Source organism: Podarcis pityusensis, assembly GCF_964106645.2.
Source record: "Podarcis pityusensis genome assembly, chromosome: 6".
Taxonomy (NCBI): Eukaryota; Metazoa; Chordata; class Lepidosauria; order Squamata; family Lacertidae; genus Podarcis; species Podarcis pityusensis.
This window is the reverse complement of record NC_138030.1, coordinates 60,929,651-60,946,008: the sequence shown is the minus strand read 5'-3', so window position 1 is coordinate 60,946,008 and position 16,358 is coordinate 60,929,651. Positions and strand designations below refer to the sequence as shown.

Below are 16,358 nucleotides of genomic sequence, written 5' to 3'. Positions count from 1 at the left end.
ATGTGTACCAGTGGTGCACACAATATGGCTCTCCATGTTCCCAGGATAAGTTGTTGTTTTCTGAGTGGGAAGAATTCCAGAGCTGTATAGTAAACAGTTGAAATGCCTCTCTGCAAGCTCTTTCTCTTTTAGCAAGAGTGCATGAACAGTTCAGGAAAGAAGGCACTTATATCTTATCTTGCTGTTTTTAGGCGACCATAATCTTTATGGTACTTATACTTGCATCTTTACATCACTACGGTTAAGTATATTGATACAAAAGCTACAAAGATATTCTACCTTCAAAAATAAAAATAAAATGGTCCTATTAACCAAATAGTAGGCACTAAATCTCAGAGCCATTTCAGGCAATCAAAACATGCTTCGGCTTTCCACAGGAGACTTTTTTTTTTTTTAAAGATGTTATTTCTATGCATAGCTTTACTGAATACCCTAAACATTTAGGGCCAAGTAAGACATTCAGGATCTTTGCCGCCTAGTGTATTCTGTGGGGTCCCTGGGGACTTGGGCTGTTTGCCATGGCTTGGGCTGTTTGCCAAAACAGCTGCCGGCACTTGGAAAGAGTTGCTATGATTGCAGAAGCTGAAAAATACATGGTGGCAATGACAGAAATAATTGCTTTGAACCTATGGCTGTACCTGTGGATGTCCCGGGTCACGATTTAAGTTCTCTACACACGTTTCATCAGGAAAGTCAAATAACATAGTGTTGAGCACATTTTAAGTGTCTAAAGTGGCTGCTCAATCACCAAATACTTGGTTAAATAGAAATCATATTTCTTAGAGTTTGGCAGAGATGAAGGTACATAGAAGACACACAATGGCCCAGTTTGCAGATCATCTTAAACCAGAGTTTAAAACTAACTATAATTTAATGTGAGTGAAACCAACTGCCAAATCAGAAGCAATAAGCCAAGAACAATACTTATGTTTTGTTTGGAGGAAACATGAGCCCTGGTCCATGTGACATGACAAGCCAGGCTTTGACTTTGCTGTGCCTGCAGTGCAGGATCAGGGGTGCAACACTATGGGAACTTCTGAGCAGTGTGCACCAGCAAACTGCTTGCTCACATGACATCACAGTTTGCTTTGATCTATGGTTTAATGTGAAGCACAAACCAGGACAGTGGATCTAGCACAAGACAATCCATATGGGTTTTAAGTAAATTCATAGAGACAATTTGTGTTCTTTCAGCTTCCTTGCTTTGTTGAAATGGCAGATTGCATGACATGACTCACACCCTTGGTTCCAGAAACCAGAGTCCATTTAAAAGGCAATTTTCTATTATTACTATTATGCAATCACTCACAGTAGTTGACACAGGTGGCTTTGCTCATCAGAAGAAAGAAGCACATTTCACAGTTGGAAATAGAATGGAAATGCCTGTCCGAGTATATCCAACAATTTATAACCCTTGTAGTTTTCTTGGGGGGGGGGGGAATAAAACCAGCAACAAGAAAATAAAGACAATATATATGGATAATTTTATCTTTTTCACTTACTTTTAGTTTGTGTGTACGTGCTGCTACTCCACTCGCTTGAATCATGGCGATGAAGATTGGAATGTCTCCCAATGGGCTTCCTTTGCCCCCAGCTATACTGATACCAAGAGCATCATTTGGACCCTTAACAGAGAGGTTAGCAACATAACTATTTGTGTTGACACCATTCAAGACGTTTAACACATGGGCCTTAGTAATTAATAAAACCAAGCATGACAGTGATGCGAAATTTCTAGCAATTTCCTGTGCATCATTCAATATTGATTTAGCAACAACTAAGTACAGGAGATAATCCTTATGTGGTGTATGGAAAGCCTGTTCAATTGGAGAAGTAAAACACAACCTAAAGGCAGCCACTGGTTCTTTTATATGAGACTCATATTGATCCAGAGAACCCTTAATTTGGTAGCAACTCATGCACATAAGCTGCGGAAAGATGATGGCACATACATCACATACAAAGGCCACAACAAATAAAACTATACAATCTGACTACTACACCACTAGTAGGTATTAATATAATTTTACTAAGGATGGGTGAGCAAAATGGCCAAACTGTGTTTTGGTCCCATGTTCACATACAGCCCAAACGAATTCATCACCACTCATTAAAAAAAATAAAAATCTGCAAATAAAAACTGAACATTTTTTTTTAGAAACAAATGTAGAAATGTTTTGAGTTTGTTTTTTTTAAAGAAACAAACGCAGCTAACTTTTACACACGGGAAGAACCTTATGCAGCTCCTTTCACTTAAAATAAGAACTAAATGCTTTGAAAAGTAAGAAAAGCTACTCACTCTTGTTATTTCCACAGTCCTCGGGCTCATATCTGTCCCAACTAATAAAGAAATGAACAATTAGTTTCTGTAATTAAGAGGTAATGCCATCAGGAGATTATAGTCCCTGGTTGCCGTTTCAAAATTATCACTGATGAAAAGCTTGTTTATGCCAGAGCAAGAAATACATTATGCAACTGGAAAAGGACTTAGCGCCTGCCGTTCACTGAGCATGGAAGTGGGGAACCCATTATCCACTGAAGTGTGTTCAAGTGTATACCCCCAATAGACACAAGGTGACTGTTGCATATCTTTGCCCAGAGATGGTGATACAATATGGGTGTCCTTTGCCTAACTTTTGCTTTATTAGGTTTGTTGCAAATGACAAATACTAGGGGTGTGCAACTACAAGCCTTGGTTTGGAACCTAATTCAGTGCTTTGGGAAACAGCAAGCCCTGATCTGAAATGCTTTGTAGGCTGACCAATGTAGTTTGGAGTCTGTCTGAATTTGCTCTCCGCCCTGATCACTATTGGGAGATTAAAAACTAGCTATAGGTTTTCTTGACAATGGGTGAAATGTGCAAGCATGGTCGCCCTTGTAGAGTGCATAAAGTCTGCTACCTTATAGGCAAATATTTTATTTTGGTCAGTGAACACCCCAAATAAATACCTTACAATGCTTAACTACATACACTAAAATGTTCATAACTAGAATTAAATGCAGATATATTGGGGGGGGGGGGCAAACCATATAGCTGAAAAATTAAAATCTTGCCAGGCTTTTCCTTCAGTATTTAGAAATGAGTTGGATATGCCAGTTGCCCATTACAAATTAAGTAGTTTATTGGGCCCTGAACCTTAGTAGGTAACAGCCAACTTTAGATGTTGTACAAAGTGGACTCAAAAAGGAAAAACAGGACCTGGGCCACTTCAAATACAATATGAGAAACTGTAATTAACACATTAGGAACTCCTAATCATCTGCTCCATATTTCACAGGACTATTTCATATTTAGGAGTTATTGCTAAGAATTGCTTCCAGAGCTACATACAGAAGTAAATACCGTATTTTTTGCACCATAACACTCACTTTTTTCCTCCTAGAAAGTAAGGGGAAATGTCTGTGCGTGTTATGGAGGGAATGCCTACGGGTGGCGGGGGGGTGGGAATCTGCTGCAGTTGTGAGCAGAGGATCCATGGTTCCCCTTCCTTCCCTCCTCCATGGCTCGCTTTGAAACAGCAAAGCGGGAGAAGAGCCGCTGAGTGGGGAGGAGAGAGGGACAGAGAGCCTGCTTCTTTAAAGGAGCAAAGCGGGAGAGGAGAGGAGCCTGTCCGGTTGGTTCCTTTAAAGCAAGCAGGCTCTCTGTCCCTCTCTCCTCCCCACTCAGCTCGCTAAATAGCAGCAAAGTTTTTCAGCTTGCTAAGCCGGGGATGAGCGGGGAGGAGGGAGAAAAGCAGAGCCGGCTTGCTTTAAAGGAGCAAAGCGGGAGAGGAGAGGAGCCTTCTCCCCTTAAACCCCTCTTCTGCATTATTAGCAGCATCCTTCTCCACACACCCCACGCATGCTCCTTGTCCCTTGAGTGCTTTTCCTTCCCTCCCCACTTAAAACGTGGTTACAAAGCACGGATCCACATGGATCCTCAGGATTTTTGCACTGGGTCACCCCAAATTCACCATCAGATCACATAGCATGTCCATGGCTACATCTTACACCAAAAAAATCACGCACCCACTGTTGCCTGGGTCCGCAGTGGTGCAAAAACGTGGTTACAAAGCATGGATCCACATGGCTCCTCAGGATTTTTGCATTGGGCTACTCCAAACTCACTGTCAGATCACATGTCTGTGGCCACAGCATGAACCACAAAAATCATACATCCACTGTTTCATTTAGAATATATTTTTTCTTGTTTTCCTCCTCTAAAAACTACGTGCGTGTTATGGTCGGGTGCGTGTTATAGACCGAAAAATACGGTACCTATCTGGGTTTTATAAATGAACAGAATAAGAAGGCAGTGAACATTCAGCATAATTCACAGGGTTGTATTGGTTTGCAGGTTCTGTCCCATACCTGAGTTTCTGTGAGAGGAATCAGCAGATGACCTCTTAGTGCTGACAAAATTCTGTAAAGTGGAGATAACTGGAGCAAATGTAGGGTGAAAGTGGCTATGAACACTGTGTTGGCTTATCTGAAATGCAAAGGCAAAACCAGTAAGGATGAAGATAGGAACCAAGTTGTATTTTGTACCTGCAGAAGCTTCCAGTCCTCTGGAAGGCCATCCCCCACCCAATGTATTACAGAAATCCAAAATGGAAGTTATCAGAGCTTTTCTTGTCCAGTATCCATCCATGGTCTCACTAAAGAATGAATAAATAATATCTGCAACCTGCTCCCCTCACTACGACATTGGATGAGAACTTCCAGAAGCACTGACAGACTGTGCTACTAAGAACTCTCACAGAAAGCTACTGACACTAATGTTAAACAGATAAGTCACATGATCACATGGAAGCACTTGTTTTTCTTTTACGTATGGATGCCCAACATCTGTGTTTTAAAAAAGGTTCAAAGAGACTGGATGGTAGACAGACAACACAATTCTGCTTGGCTTCTTAACTAGACCAAGCAAGAGAGAATTTACAGAATAAACTCCAGGAAAGCTTTGAGAGGTTAGAACTCCTATGTGTTCTAATACAGCAAGAGTATTTCACCGAAACATTTCATTCGCCAACCAAATCTGGTGCCCAGCTGCCAAGTTTTAGCTGTGCAGTCTTGTGTGTGAAAAAATCAAAAACCTCCTCTAGCTAAACAGATTTTTAGGCCACAGAGTGCTAATGAAATTTCTGCAGAATCTGGATTAGTGCTCCTCAGGGTGCATGGAGAATTCATTAGGAGTAGCTGTCAGCTCTCTAGAGTTCTCTTCAAACTAGCAGGGAATAAGGCAAAGGAATAATACACATGTTAACTGGGAAGGTTGCAGTGCAGCAGTTCAGGTGAAGCAAAATTAGAGCTTGGCACCTGGGTGTCTGCGACAGAAGGGCACACAGGCTGGAAAATGACAGCAAGCGGAAACAGGAACTGGTGATAAATGACTTAGTTAACAATCTCCATGCTTTCCTGTGAAAATCCTAGCGATTGCTGGCCAGCTCTCTTAAGTCAGAATACAATACAGCCTTTTCTTTAGTATTGGCACATGTTATTTGTATAATGTTGATACATGAATTTTTTCAACTGTTTCCCACATATTTTATTGCTGAAAAGCTTGCTAGGCACATTGGTGGCTCCAAGTGGACTGAAGGGCAAGATAAAAGTGAAAACAAAATCTATTGTTCTCAGGCTGTCGGTGCAATTATTGATTTCATTTTTAAAAAGTACAAGTGCACAGTAAAATTGCCCATGTATTATGAAATGGAATGCCAAGCCATTTTCTGTCTCTTAAGGTGGCTGTATTGTCCAATGGTTAATACACAGACATCTGGGTTACCCAAAATATTGAAACAACAAGCTTGACTCTCTGGGTTACGACTATAGCTGGGTTGTAAGACCAATTTCCAGAATTACAAGGTCAAATCTTCACATCCTGAGTTTTATATCATCAGCTTCCCATTTCTTATTAATGCACCATCTGCCACTAACCTGACTGTTTTGAGATGTCTTCCGTGATGACAGCCAAGATCCAGCTTTCAGTCGTCCAATCTCTAGTTGTACAAGCCCTTGGGCACACTTTGGATATGCAAAGAAACGTACAGCATTTACACCCTGGTGGCTTTTTAATTCCCCCCCTAGATATATTACCCCCACCCCCATGCAAACAATCATACTTTTGCCTTAACCACAACCACATGGTAACGTAAAAAAAATCGGTTTCCAGAAACCTTGCAAGCATGATTTAGTGCTCAAGAATACACTATGCACTTACCTTAAGAATTGTAGCAACCACCTCTTGTGAAGCATGTCTTACATCCTCCCCATTGACAGACAAGATCTGATCCCCTTGAATTAGCCTCCCATCAAGGTCAGCGGCTCCTCCTTTTACGACATCAGAGATAAATACTCCACTTCCATTTCTAACAGTTGAAAAGAAGCACAGGCATTGCTGCACCACTAAAAATATTTTCTAAAAACAATTTGCACATTGTATGCTCTCTGTTGCTCTGCATTTTATTCTAGATATCTAATGATATCCCCCCCCCCTCTAGACTTTTTATCTGCTCTTATTCGATTTTTATGGTTGTACTACTGCTTAATGTGCTATGTATACTGGTAATTTTCAGTTGTGGATTTTATTATTATTAACCAGTGGGATATAACTGTAACAAGCAAATAAATAATTGTTAAAAGGTACATACAATTCCTAGGAATATAGGCATTTAGATGTTGCTATCCAGGACAAGCTCCTGCCAACCTAGCAGTTTGAAAGCACGTCAAAGTGCAAGTAGATAAATAGGTACCACTCTGGCAGGAAGGTAAATGGCGTTTCCGTGCACTGCTCTGGTTCGCCAGAAGCGGCTTAGTCATGCTGGCCACATGACCCGGAAGCTGTACGCCGGCTCCTTCGGCCAATAAAGCGAGATGAGTGCCGCAACCCCAGAGTTGGTCACGACTGGACCTAATGGTCAGGGGTCCCTTTACCTTTACCTTTATCCAGGACAAGCATCACAATACAAATCCTGTCTTGAGTTTTAAGGAGCAGCTACTTAAATCACAGAAGAATTATAGAGTTGGAAGGGACCATAAGCATCACCTAGGCCAACCCACTGTTGCTCAGTGTGGGGCTCGAACCCACAGTTCTGAGATTAAGAGTCTCATGTTGTCTACCGACTAAGCTATTCCTCTTAATGCTTGTTCATCAGACCACACACTGGTCTTAAAATGAAAACACTGTTTTTCTTATGTGGCTAAATCATTCTTGCTATCAGTGTACTCTCAGAAATCAATATACGGCGGTCAACATTATTACTTCCATATTTTAGATAGGGTGCTGAGAGACTTAACAGCTTGTCTAAGGTTGCCTCGTGAGTCAGAAGCTGAGGTGACATTTTGGAACATTCTGACTGGCAGCTGTCATTACACTACAGTAGCTCTCAGGTACTAGGTTTGTCCTCCTAAATGTAAAAGGAAAATCAGATTCAGATATAATGCATCTAATTGCATGTTTCACCCTTCTACTTGTAGAAAAGCTAAAGGTGTAACCACCATTACAAATATTGCACCTGTTCTGAAAGAGCACATAATCTTTGCAGCTTATTCTGTGGAGGGATCTTCAGTTTAAGAGAAGACAAGGCTCTGTAACGTTCTGCACACAGAGCTATGATTAAATGTAACCCTTACCGTTTCCCAACAATGCTTAGCCCTAAGCCTCTGCCCATTTTCCTTTGTAAGTCCACATGGAAAATTTCCAAATTCTCTTCATCTTTATAATGAGCTTCATCTCTATACACAACCAGTTGTACTTTCTGAGGCGTCTGTCTCAAGGCTGTTATAGCATCTTCATGGCTGGCATTCCTCAAGTCTATGCCATTAACCTAGAATAAAACAGCAGCATATTATATTCTTTGCTTACTGGATTTTAATTAGTCTAGCAAAGTAATACTTCAGAACAAATCACAATTTCTATCGTTAAATAAGTCATATGAATAAAGGAAGCAACACTTTAGCAGCATTTCATGCGCAAAATCATGTAGCCAGGAGGTCTGAAAGAGTCCCACTGCAAAATCCCAGAACTTCCACTCTATGCTAGTCATTCTTGTTCACTGATTAATACAATTCATTGTATTATTTCATTTTAGGTTGCAATTGTAGAAAAGCAAGGTTAGAAGAGGCCAGATGTCCGCTAGCATACTATTGTCACATGCCACCCTGATCTCCAAACGCTGCAAGATTCCAGGAATACCAGACACGCTGGCACCAGGGTATGTGTTTCCTTTTGGACAACGAGGCACAGCAGAATCTGTGGTTATTTACACATATACACAACCTGTGCCTAGATGGAGAGTGCACAGCATTCATATCCCGAGAGGGTCCTGTTCCTTCCACTGCTGCACCCTCAGATCCCAAACATTGTGTCTGACCCTCTCTGCAGTATAAAACAAGACAGCCCGCCTTGAGCTCTAGCCCCCGCCCAGCTTGCAAAACTCACATTTCCCCTGTTAGCTTACATCATCTAAACTGAAATCCTACACCCTTTAAACCCCCATCGTCTCTTCCCACTAACACACAGCTGGAGGAGGGGCCCCCCCTCCTGGTCTGGCATACCCTAGTCTTCACCCTCCTAACAGCTTTCTGGATGGGTCAATAGCTCGGCCATTAATATCTTTGTTCCTCCTATGACCCACACTCAGCTGGCTATCCCAGGCTGGCCTGGCTCATTAGCATAAGATGAATCCAGTGGAGTTTGGCACAGTTTAATAAAACCTTGATTAATTCCAATTTTTAATAAATCCAGGAATTATGGGGAGAATCTAGCAGCCAGGAGTTTAGGGGATCCTTGCCCCTTCCCCCAATGTATAACAGTACTCTGTAATGTGGTCAGTTACCTTTATGTTTACTACCTTAACTGAAGCAGAACCATTTAAAAAAATGATTGGTCATGAACATACATAGTATCCATTTTTAGTTTCTGATGAAGTAAGAATTTTTAAGCATACATTAGGAAGAACTATCATCCATGGATCCTCGTACAAGTTCCATGGGAAACTTTCTTAGCATTTTATAGTACAAATTCAGCATGTCCGAAGTCTATTCAGTAGAATACTTTTTGAAATATAGAGTAATTATCATCATCAATCACCCACCCTTCATCCTAAGGACCCAGGGTGGGTAATAAATTTAAGCAACAATGATTTACACTAGCCACCAAAACAGAGGGATGTAGACTTAATATCTGCTTATGATTTGGAGGGCTAAGACTCTTCATTTTTGTAAACATGTTAGAACTCATATACCAGTAGCTGTTTAGCCATTAATTTGTAACCAGTGTTCTTTTTCTGTTAAGATTTAGGCAATTCGATAATTTGAATCATAAGAGAATAATTTTTCTAGATTCCAATAGATGGCACACCAGACCACCACTGCAACTTTAAATTGCTCTTAAAACTAATGCTACAGTTAAAACATTTCAGTTTAATGAACAGAGTCAGGATCACTACTTTATTTTTAAACATTTTCTTTAGTTTTTACCTGGACTAATTTTCTGTTTGATTTACCCTGGACACCAAAGTGATCTCTAGTAACATGAATCAAAGCCCACAGGAGCCTGATTCCTGGAATTTCATTCTGGACTGGTAGCTATGTTCTTTTCTTAAACTCAAAGGCCATGTAGTTAGGATAGATGGGATTATGCAGTAAACTTTAACTAGGGGAGTTTTGGTGGAGCACTGCAGCCCTCAGCAATGGTTAAATTGTATATAACTTTAATCTTGCATATTATAAACTTCATATTGTATGTAATAGTATTTTCCTTTCTCAATAATTCATTCATGTATAATGTGCCCTTGATACTATTATGCTTATACTTTTTATAAACCAAAATGCATTCGCCGGTTTTCTGATGATGCATTTAAAATAAATCTTTCCAAACAGATTTTGGCCTATCGGTCACCACCCTCTTGCCCACCAGGCAAAATTAAAAACCTTGTTTTTATAAGGCACATGGATGTTGGCTTCCTTTAGATGAATAGCACTTGATTTCACCTTGAAATGTTGCCAGGTATTATCCAGGTGCCTCATCCCCTGTTTTCATCCCAGGACCGCAATGCCACTGGTTACATGATTTCTCTGGGAAATAGTGGAGAATATGCAACAGATACCCGATAACCCATTTTATTGTTGAACCTCTTCCGTACAAAAATAACTTTAGCCTTCATCATAAAATGAGCCACAAAGCCTGCTCAGCCTGTGCTGCTCTAGCTCTCTGTGGTATAGAGAGATGGAGGGCCAGTGTTGGCTGAAGACTTTAGTATGTGCAGACTGCAGCAATTAGACATACACCTGACAACCTGCAAAATCTCAGTGCAAACATGCACTGTGAAAAGAAATATGCACATGCACCTAGTGAATTCAGAGAAAAATAAAAAGACATGCTACCTACAAGTACTGCAACCAGAAAGTATGGGGTGAGGCATGGGTGTGTATGTACATCATGGATGTGTGCGTGTTCATGTGCATACAGACATCCATGCTCATATGCCTGGCTTTGACAAGGCAAATCAATAAAACTTAAATGAATGTAGTGCTGTACGCTGAATTCTTAGATGAGTTCTAATGGCCACAAACTGTACCAAGCACCAGGGCATGCAATGGCCACATACCTGAGACTCCAGGGGATTGGCGGTTTGTGGTCTGATACAGCCCAGTCTTTGGGCCAAATTCTGCACAATGTGGCCATTGGGGGACGCCAGAGCCTCTCCGCAGGGCCACACTGCTTGGTGCACCCATTTAAATGGGCCAATCATAGTGAGCTGAGGGGTGTGCTTGCGGCAGCAGTTCTGGCTTCACTCAAGTTTGCCTATTCATTATACAGTGGTACTTCTGTTTTCAAGCGTCTTGGAAGCCAAATGTTTTGGTTTTCGAACGCTTCCATTTTCGAACGTGCCCTGGAAATCAAACAGCTTCTGCTGTGTGTTTTTCTTTTTTCTCCATTGACTTTGCCGACCGCCCTTTGCGCCGCAGTTGTCAAACGTTCCGGAAGTCGAACGGTCTTCCGGAATGGATTACGTTCGACAGTCAAGGTACCACTGTAAGTTATAGGCCTCCCTGCTCAGATCATTGCAGGATTTTGCATCCACCTGCCCTGTTTCTGATTAGTCCACCCAAAGTTGAGTGAGCAGGTGGGGTGAACCTTGCTATGGAATAATCAATCACTGAATTTGGGACCAGGGAATAATTTTGTTCCTGCAGACCAATTGGCCAGGCTTTGGGTTTTTGCCTACCTCAGAGCAATCATCACAACTTTGGGCAGATAAGTCATTGGGTTGGATCATTAGCTTATTGTATACCCCACTAAAGCGAACTGGGAAAACGTGCTTCTGCCCAGGAGTCCACATGGCCACTGATGGACCATAGCACCCTTCCAGGTGACAGCCCTAATGTATGGCATAGGGTGACTCTCGATCGAGGTGTTTTGTTTTTTTAATCAATCAGTAGGAGGGTTGGTTGATACCCATTGCCTTCGTCAAAGCCTACTTACAGCTGTAATCAATAAAAGTTGTGGCCAGTTTCAATCCAATACTGATGTCCTGTGTCTTATTTCTACCCTTGGCTGGCCCTGCGCCACGCCACACGCACGCGATTTTTGCACCTGGGTCTGCAAACATGTTTCCTGTATGGTCCATTAACAATCTATTGGTTGATATATCCATTCTGCTATTAATGACACATTACTGTGATACACAGCTGTTATTTAAGAATAGCAGCCAAAACAAGAAACATTCCGTGAAAGAGCTGTTAAGAGTAATTCCCAAGCAGCCCTCAATGTTTTCCTAACCTCCTTACATGGAAGCCCTAATAGGTGTACTGGGAATTTCTCTTGACTTGACAGTGAGGTACTTCTATCCACTCTGCAACCATCAGGAATGGACTTCCTTTCTAAGCTACAATCAAACGCCAGCTTTTTTGTTAACCCTTCCTTACCTGACATCTTAATGCAAGACACATGAAAAATCAGTAATGTTCATAAAGTGGCTTGTAAAAAACACACACCCTCAGTTGATATGAAGATGAGTTACGGAAGATAAAAACAGCTTCTGTTAATTTCAGTTAATAGCTACAAGATTTTAAGGGTTCAGAAATAATTTTAAATACAGTGGTACCTTGGGTTACATACGCTTCAGGTTACAGACTCCGCTAACCCAGAAATAATGCTTCAGGTTAAGAACTTTGCTTCAGGATGAGAACAGAAATCGGGCTCTGGCGGCGTGGCAGCAGCAGGAGGCCCCATTAGCTAAAGTGGTGCTTCAGGTTAAGAACAGTTTCAGGTTAAGTACGGACCTCCGGAACGAATTAAGTACTTAACCTGAGGTACCACTGTACTTAAATCAAAATGGGCTGGTTAAATAAAGTTTGAGATTTGTTATCAATGGTTAAACTGACAGCTCATCAAAAAGAAAGATGGTAAATAGAAATAATTTTGTGACATATGGTGACACGTGATATAACATTTATCATCTCATGACACTAATGCCTACTGTCTAAATTTTTAAATCGAACATGAGAATGCTGTTGCATATCTGATGAAAGGCAAAAAGTTGTTTGGCAATGAAATTTATGTTTACAATATGTTCATAATTTGCATTAATATGTTTTGGCCTGTATTTTATATATTTGCAATGTGATAAATATACATATGTATTTTTTAAAATACAAAATATTAAAGAAATCTGATCAATAGATGCGTATGGATCTCAACATTTTAAGTAGATGAAGTAGATCAAATCCACATTATCTATTATTATTTAGAGGAATAAGTCGATTATTTCAGCCATGTTTCTTGCACAATGCATGGTTTTCCCTCTGAAAATATTGGTTTTGTATGGAACATAGAAATATTTGCAGAGTTAAATAATGAATCTTACCTCAAGGATTTGATCACCAGCCCAAAGTCGGCCATCTCTAGCTGCTGCTCCTTCTTCATACACTTCATGTATTACAATAGCATCCTAACGGAAGACATAATCTCAGTATCAATGCTTATATATTAAATCTCAGTAATCTCAGTAAATCTCAGTACTCAGTAAATCTCAGTACTGAGTAATCTCAGTATCAATGCTTATATATTAAAAGTAAGTTCCGAGACTACAGTCCAGAATGCAGAACTGACATGAAAATACTGTGACCTTTCCTATCATCATCATCATCATCATCATTTTCATGTACCCCACCCATCTGACTAGGTTGCCCCAGCCACATATATTATGCTGATGATCTCTTAACCATTGTTGCAAAATACTGAGCATGTTGCAAGATCACTCACAGAGGCACACATTTCCCCAGAACTACTATAACCACATAGTGGGCAACTTTAACCAGCTTCATACCATGCTTTCACATATTTGTTAAGGGGGAAATCTAGTCAGTAAGTTTTAATCAGGGTTAATATTGTTGAAAGAGGATGAAATTCACTTTGAATGGAACATACAGTTCTATAGCCTCAAGATGTACTGTGATTAGCAGCACTGGTTGCCAATTTGTTTCTGGGTCTAATTTGTAGTGCTGGTTTTGACATTATTTCAGACCTTAGGATTGTCATCTGAGGCTCTTTGTGCAAAGGAGATCCAGTGGGTGACAATGAAATAACATTTCTCCCCTAAAGTAGTTCCTTGTCTATGGAATGCTCTCCCCAGAGAAGGCCGCCTGACACCAACTTTATCAGCATTTCAGCATCAGACAAATATGTTTTGGGCGGTATTTAGCCACCCAGAGTAGCTGGGGAAACTCAGCCAGATGGGCGGGGTAATAATAATAATAATAATAATATTTCTGAGCATTTTTGCAGCACCAATGACTAGACATTTTTACTCTATGTATTTTTAACACGCTTGTGTATTTTTATTACAGCATTATATCTGCCACAGCCACTAAGGTTTTAAAAGGGGGTTTCTTCCTCTTTTCAGTGCAAGAATCCAGATTTTGGCTAACATTAGCCATAATTTGGCTAATTATTCTGTGTAATACTTCCATCATATTATACACAGCTAGGCATGAGTGAAATCTGAACTCCAAGTCAACTTGCATTTTTAGTCGTGCATGCTTAACTTTTATCATTTAATATAAACTTATAATATATAATTTAAAACCATGGTGTTATGAGTAATGGCTGTTTTAAGGCCTTCACAGGGGTGTTCAGCCTTGTACAGCATGGCTGCAAGTTAAATCCACCACAATAAATGAATATGAAAAATATATTAACTTTATTACCAAGGCTGGAAAATATAGGCAGCAGCAGATGTTGCTTTAGGGAATGTTTCAGTGATATACACTTATTGTCAGGAGTAGACACCCCCCCCCAAAGGAGGGGGGAACACTTCAAACAGCACATTTTTTATCATTTCACCAGCAATACCATTTGTTTTGAAATGGAATGCCACATACTCCCACGGAATATTCCCAAGCTATCAGTTTTAACAACCAGCCATACAAAATTGAGAAGGATGCACATACTCTGGAGGATAAGCTAAGAATTCAAAAACTGTATTTAAAAACCGGAGAGCTGTGCAGATAGCAACAGAAGGTTAAATTTGGCAGGAAGAAAGAATATGGGAAGAAATGCAGGGACAAGTATAAAATAGGAATAAATGTCTAGGCAGCCACATTTCTGACGTTGGTTTAGGGGTTATAATGAGCAAAGAACTGAGCATCAATCAAAAGCATGCTGTGTCATGACAAGGTCAACATCGTTCTAGCTTGCATCAACAAGAGCACTGCTTCTAAGACTAGGGAGTGCCTTTAATGTCATAAATTGAGAGTGCTGTCTATGTCCCATCCTTGGTACTACAGGTAGAAAAAAGATTCTTGACAACCAGGATGCTCATGTCACAAAGCTCTACTTCTCCATAACAGGAGATTGTGAAAGCTCTGGATTGGCGTCTGAATACAGTGGACTGGGTGAGGGCTGATAAACTATGCTTGAAGAAGGAGGCTCTTTGGGTGGTTCCCATGTTTGGGAACTATACAAGGTACCTGTTCTGGATGGGGCTGCACTCCCTCTGAAGGAGCAGGTGTGCAGCTTGGGGGTACTCCTAGTTACATCGCTGTTACTAGAGGTCCAAATGTCCTCTGTGACTAGGAGCGACTTTTACCAGATTTGCCTCGTTCACCAGCTAAAGCCATTCCTGGACAGAGATACCCTGCCCACTTTGGTCCATGCAGTGATAACCTCAAGACTGGATTACTGTAATGTGTTCTATGTCGGGTTGCCCATGGGTCTGGTTTGGAAGTTGCACTGGCTGCTCCTCTACTACTGAGAAAGGTTCATGGTCCTTGCATTCATTTACATAATTTACATCACCTGAACCATTATATCCTTGTTTGATTATAGAGATAGTCTGCAGGAGCACTGTTGGTCACTCCCCGAGTTGGAAAGGCTCATTTGACAACAAGAAGACACAAAGCCTTTATAACTAGGATATAATGGCTCTCCCAATGGAAATTGGCTCTACCGGTGGAAAGCTTTACCAAGAAAGATTCAGCAGGTAGTTTCTGTTTCAACTTTTAAAGGCCAGCTGACAACTTTTCTATTCTTCTTCTTCTGCTATTATTATTCTACTACTACTACTACTACTACTACTACTACTACTTGCTGCCCATCTGACTGGGTTGCCCCAGCCACTTCTACTCCTACACAGGCAATTAAGAATAAATCTTTCCACAATAGTTAATTGATGTCTGTTTTAACCTCTTTATATGGTTTTTACTGTATGGGTTTATGTATTTTGTTACCTGCTTTGATCTTTTCAATGAAATAGCGATTTATAAATAACTATGTTTTAGCACGTTTTTACTGAGTCTTAAGCACATAAGCATGTGATAGGAACAGTAAAATCTACACAAAATAATGCTCCAGAGTGGCTTTCATAGCTAATTCTAATGAAAATGAACAGGTTTCATTTATTCAGTAACATGGAATTTGCTTTCTATATAAAGTTATTCATCACAGGAAGAGCAGTCAGCAGGAGGTCACAGAATGTGCTCAGTTTTAAAAAAACATTTAAACGAAATAGCACTACATCACTCAGGGCAAGGTGACATGAAGTGAGAAAGACATGGAGGAGGAAGAAAATATTAATATCCTTGCTTGAAAACAAGTATTGTGATAAAGATATGGATGTGGTTGGGGGTTTTTTTGTTTTTATTTTTTTTGAAGCTTCCTCCTTTGCAGTCCCACTAACAGTTTTTACAACCACTCTGCTGTAGCAAAAAGTCAAGGTCTCATGTCAAACTTCTGGTTTGTTTCTATGGCATGAGTGATCATGTATTTTACAGAACACTGGATTCATTTGCAGTAGAAATTACTGCTGAATGAAAAAAATGCTTAAGGCTACATACAGGAAGAAGGTGTGTGGTCAAATTGCTAGTGCATTTAT

General features: G+C 40.5%; 1 protein-coding gene across 7 annotated transcripts in view; it reads right to left on the bottom strand.

Moving 5' to 3' along the window:
* The window catches only part of PATJ (PATJ crumbs cell polarity complex component), a 153,875-nt gene that overhangs the window by 14,448 nt on the left and 123,069 nt on the right, over positions 1-16,358 (bottom strand). For all 7 annotated transcript variants that reach the window (XM_081011732.1, XM_081011731.1, XM_081011730.1 and 4 more), the window contains 7 exons: positions 12,852-12,935; positions 7,612-7,805; positions 6,200-6,347; positions 5,917-6,003; positions 4,351-4,468; positions 2,300-2,340; positions 1,503-1,625 (listed from right to left, as the gene is read on the bottom strand). In XM_081011732.1, the coding sequence (XP_080867858.1) occupies positions 1,503-1,625; positions 2,300-2,340; positions 4,351-4,468; positions 5,917-6,003; positions 6,200-6,347; positions 7,612-7,805; positions 12,852-12,935 (795 nt within the window). The remainder of the gene's footprint in view (positions 1-1,502; positions 1,626-2,299; positions 2,341-4,350; positions 4,469-5,916; positions 6,004-6,199; positions 6,348-7,611; positions 7,806-12,851; positions 12,936-16,358) is intronic.